This window comes from Salmo trutta, unplaced genomic scaffold, assembly GCF_901001165.1.
Source record: "Salmo trutta unplaced genomic scaffold, fSalTru1.1, whole genome shotgun sequence".
NCBI classification, from domain to species: Eukaryota; Metazoa; Chordata; class Actinopteri; order Salmoniformes; family Salmonidae; genus Salmo; species Salmo trutta.
Window position 1 is genome coordinate 165417 of NW_021822688.1, and position 5277 is coordinate 170693.

A 5277-nucleotide genomic window follows, 5' to 3' on the forward strand; every position below is an offset into this window, starting at 1 on the left:
CACACACACACACACACACTCTTTCTTTCTCACACAAACACACGCTCTTTCTTTCTCACACACACACACACACACACACACACACTGTAATATGTGTAATGTTGTCCTAACAGGAGAATCCAGAGAGGAGAAAACATTCAGGAACTGGATGAACTCTCTGGGAGTTGCTCCCTATGTTAACCACCTCTACTGGTACAGTAACCACACACACACACACACACACACACACACACACACACACACACACACACACACACACACACACACACACACACACACACACACACACACACACACACACACACAGAGAGAGAGAGGGAGTATGCATGTGTGTGTGTTGACGTTTGCATGTGTTGATTGGTGTGTGTGTGTTGATGTTTGCATGTGTTTATTGGTGTGTGTGTGTTGATGTTTGCATGTGTTGATTGGTGTGTGTGTGTTGATGTTTGCATGTGTTGATTGGTGTGTGTGTGTTGATGTTTGCATGTGTTTATTGGTGTGTGTGTGTGTGTGTGTGTGTGTGTGTGTGTGTGTGTGTGTGTGTGTGTGTGTGTGTGTGTGTGTGTGTGTGTGTGTGTGTGTGTGTGTGTGTGTTGCAGTGACCTGTGTGATGCGGTGGTGATTCTCCAGTTGTATGAGAAAGTCAACGTCCCTGTAGAGTGGAAAAAAGTCAACAGACCTCCATACTCTGCACTGGGCAGTAACATGAAGAAGGTACACACACACATTTTAAATACTTTATTTCAATCCACCAATCAAACTGACAAAAAAAGGATCCCAAACATTTTAAAGGTCCATGTCTGCGTGGCACTCAAGGGTACAGAAAGCACCTGCTTCTCCAAACAGCTAGGCTGCCCACGACAGCTGAAACAGAGCGGTACCTAGCCAAATGGTCTCCTTCTCCAAACAGCTAGGCTGCCCACGACAGCTGAAACAGAGCAGTACCTAGCCAACTGGTCTCCTTCTCCAAACAGCTAGGCTGCCCACGACAGCTGAAACAGAGCAGTACCTAGCCAACTGGTCTCCTTCTCCAAACAGCTAGGCTGCCCACGACAGCTGAAACAGAGCAGTACCTAGCCAACTGGTCTCCTTCTCCAAACAGCTAGGCTGCCCACGACAGCTGAAACAGAGCGGTGCCTAGCCAACTGGTCTCCTTCTCCAAACAGCTAGGCTGTCCACGACAGCTGAAACAGAGCAGTACCTAGCCAACTGGTCTCCTTCTCCAAACAGCCAGGCTGCCCACGACAGCTGAAACAGAGCGGTACCTAGCCAACTGGTCTCCTTCTCCAAACAGCTAGGCTGCCCACGACAGCTGAAACAGAGCAGTACCTAGCCAACTGGTCTCCTTCTCCAAACAGCTAGGCTGCCCACGACAGCTGAAACAGAGCAGTACCTAGCCAACTGGTCTCCTTCTCCAAACAGCTAGGCTGCCCACGACAGCTGAAACAGAGCGGTACCTAGCCAACTGGTCTCCTTCTCCAAACAGCTAGGCTGCCCACGACAGCTGAAACAGAGCGGTGCCTAGCCAACTGGTCTCCTTCTCCAAACAGCCAGGCTGCCCACGACAGCTGAAACAGAGCAGTACCTAGCCAACTGGTCTCCTTCTCCAAACAGCTAGGCTGCCCACGACAGCTGAAACAGAGCGGTGCCTAGCCAACTGGTCTCCTTCTCCAAACAGCTAGGCTGCCCACGACAGCTGAAACAGAGCAGTACCTAGCCAACTGGTCTCCTTCTCCAAACAGCTAGGCTGCCCATGACAGCTGAAACAGAGCGGTACCTAGCCAACGGGTCTCCTTCTCCAAACAGCTAGGCTGCCCACGACAGCTGAAACAGAGCGGTACCTAGCCAACGGGTCTCCTTCTCCAAACAGCTAGGCTGCCCACGACAGCTGAAACAGAGCGGTACCTAGCCAACTGGTCTCCTTCTCCAAACAGCTAGGCTGCCCACGACAGCTGAAACAGAGCGGTACCTAGCCAACTTGTCTCCTTCTCCAAACAGCCAGGCTGCCCACGACAGCTGAAACAGAGCAGTACCTAGCCAACGGGTCTCCTTCTCCAAACAGCCAGGCTGCCCACGACAGCTGAAACAGAGCGGTACCTAGCCAACTGGTCTCCTTCTCCAAACAGCCAGGCTGCCCACGACAGCTGAAACAGAGCGGTACCTAGCCAACTGGTCTCCTTCTCCAAACAGCCAGGCTGCCCACGACAGCTGAAACAGAGCGGTACCTAGCCAACTGGTCTCCTTCTCCAAACAGCCAGGCTGCCCACGACGGCTGAAACAGAGCGGTACCTAGCCAACTGGTCTCCTTCTCCAAACAGCCAGGCTGCCCACGACGGCTGAAACAGAGCGGTACCTAGCCAACTGGTCTCCTTCTCCAAACAGCCAGGCTGCCCACGACGGCTGAAACAGAGCGGTACCTAGCCAACTGGTCTCCTTCACCAAACAGCCAGGCTGCCCACGACGGCTGAAACAGAGCGGTACCTAGCCAACTGGTCTCCTTCTCCAAACAGCTAGGCTGCCCACGACAGCTGAAACAGAGCGGTACCTAGCCAACTGGTCTCCTTCTCCAAACAGCCAGGCTGCCCACGACAGCTGAAACAGAGCGGTACCTAGCCAACTGGTCTCCTTCTCCAAACAGCCAGGCTGCCCACGACAGCTGAAACAGAGCGGTACCTAGCCAACTGGTCTCCTTCTCCAAACAGCCAGGCTGCCCACGACAGCTGAAACAGAGAAGTACCTAGCCAACTGGTCTCCTTCTCCAAACAGCCAGGCTGCCCACGACAGCTGAAACAGAGCGGTACCTAGCCAACTGGTCTCCTTCTCCAAACAGCCAGGCTGCCCACGACAGCTGAAACAGAGCGGTACCTAGCCAACTGGTCTCCTTCTCCAAACAGCTAGGCTGCCCACGACAGCTGAAACAAAGCGGTACCTAGCCAACTGGTCTCCTTCTCCAAACAGCTAGGCTGCCCACGACAGCTGAAACAGAGCGGTACCTAGCCAACTGGTCTCCTTCTCCAAACAGCTAGGCTGCCCACGACAGCTGAAACAGAGCGGTACCTAGCCAACTGGTCTCCTTCTCCAAACAGCTAGGCTGCCCACGACAGCTGAAACAGAGCGGTACCTAGCCAAATGGTCTCCTTCTCCAAACAGCTAGGCTGCCCACGACAGCTGAAACAGACCAGTACCTAGCCAGTTGCTTTGCCCTAGTTTTTGTCAGGCTTCTCAGCAAAGGCCTGCTCCTCGTAGCTGTCCAACGAGCAGCCGAGCAGCCCTATTCCAAAACGATGCACCTCCCCCTGGCCTCCCCCACAACAACAATATCTGGCTTATTTGGCACACACACACACACACACACACGCGCACACACACACACACACACACACACACACACACACACACACACACACACACACACACACACACACACACACACACACAGACTCTCTTTTATCAATATGTTGTTGATGAAAATACAGAGGATTTCCAGGCATTGTGTTGGTGTGTATGTGTGTGTAGTTGGAGAACTGTACCTATGCGGTGGAACTGGGTCGGAATAAAGCTCGATTCTCATTGGTGGGAATTGGAGGAGTGAATCTGAACGAGGGAAGTCCCATGCACACACTGGCTCTGGTCTGGCAGCTAATGAGGAGGTATGTACCGTACAAACACACACCTTTCCTTTTTCACTTCGACATCTCTCTCACCTCTTACTATCCCTCTATCATCCCCCACCCCCCTCAGGTACACTCTCCAGGTGTTGTCTGATCTAGGAGATGGGGAGAAGATTGGAGACCAGATCATAATCAACTGGGTCAACACTCAGCTCAAAGACGGAGGCAAGGACTCACAGATCAGCAGCTTCAAGGTGGGTGTGTACGTGTGTGAGTGTGCAGTGTGCAGTGCACGTTGTGTGCATGTGAACAGCTTTAATGTGTGTGTGTGTGTCCTGCAGGATAAGCTGATCAGTACTAGTCTCCCAGTGATAGACTTGTTAGACACCATCGCCCCCAAATCTATCAAAGAGGAGCTGGTGAAGAGAGGGGAGCTCAGCGATGCAGACAAGCTCAACAACGCCAAGTAAATGACCCCTGACGCTTAACCTCTGAACTCTAAATGACCTCGACCTCGACCCCCAACCTCTAACCTCTTACTTCTAACTGACTTCTATCCTCTGACCCCTGAGCTGACTTCCCTTCCCTTTTGTCTTCCTGTAGGTACGCTATCACGGTATCCAGGAAGATCGGAGCCCGTGTCTACGCTCTGCCTGATGACCTGGTCGAGGTGAAACCCAAGATGGTTCTGACTGTGTTCGCATGCCTGATGGGGAGGGGCATGAAGAAAGCTGACGGCTGAACACACACACACACACACACTCAGACACACTGACATACACCAACAGCCTGTCCCAATTTGCTCCTTGCCCTTTACCCTCTTCCTGTCTCCTGCTCATCTCGTCTGTGATTAGATCAGTGTATATAATCAGAGAATCAGAGCGCAGCTGATTGTTCATTAAACATTTATTTCAGTTATGTGCTCATGGAGGCACTGAAGGATCATTTTAATATCTCTAAATGATTCATGTATTAATTCATTCTGTATAAAAGAAACAGCAGAATAGAATTATAAATCTATATAGTGGAGGGGACATGAACCCTTTGGTTTCAATCACACACATGCGCACATACACACACACACACACGCACACATACACACACCTTACAGAATGAACAGTACAGACATGTTGCAGACCTGTAAATGTTGTGTAATTCTCTTGACTTAGTAAACGCAATCTACCGACGATAACAGACTGACATTTTGTTCATGCAAATTGTGTGTGTGTGGGAGGGGTGGTGCATTTTTGAATACTCAATCATAAACATGTATAATAAAACCCATTTAACAAACGCGTGTTTCACCCGGGACTGAGATAAATGTTTACCAGAAACAAAGGAGGACAACAAAGGAGAACTGTGTGATGGAACTAGGTCAGTAAGCCTTGTGTGATTTGATGCACGGTCCCAACTTCCATCTCACTAACAACGCTGGGATGTGATTTAGTTCATTTAATTCACAGATACATCTTCCCCTCTCGCCTCACTCCCACGTTTCAACTGGCGGTGATAATTACTGTACCACAGTTACATCTTCCCCTCTCGCCTCACTCCCACGTTTCAACTGGCGGTGATAATTACTGTACCACAGAGACATCTTCCCCTCTCGCCTCACTCCCACGTTTCAACTGGCAGTGATAATTACTGTACCACAGAGACATCTTCC

General features: G+C 50.8%; 1 protein-coding gene across 3 annotated transcripts in view; it reads left to right on the top strand.

The window, feature by feature from the left end:
* LOC115183332 (plastin-1) overlaps positions 1-4904 on the top strand; it is a 10108-nt gene extending 5204 nt beyond the window's left edge. For all 3 annotated transcript variants that reach the window (XM_029744666.1, XM_029744664.1, XM_029744665.1), the window contains exons 12-17: positions 114-192; positions 600-714; positions 3517-3650; positions 3742-3865; positions 3953-4077; positions 4215-4904. In XM_029744666.1, coding sequence (XP_029600526.1) covers positions 114-192; positions 600-714; positions 3517-3650; positions 3742-3865; positions 3953-4077; positions 4215-4353 — 716 coding nt within the window. In that variant the 3' untranslated portion in view covers positions 4354-4904. The remainder of the gene's footprint in view (positions 1-113; positions 193-599; positions 715-3516; positions 3651-3741; positions 3866-3952; positions 4078-4214) is intronic.
* Positions 4905-5277: the final 373 nt, after the last annotated feature.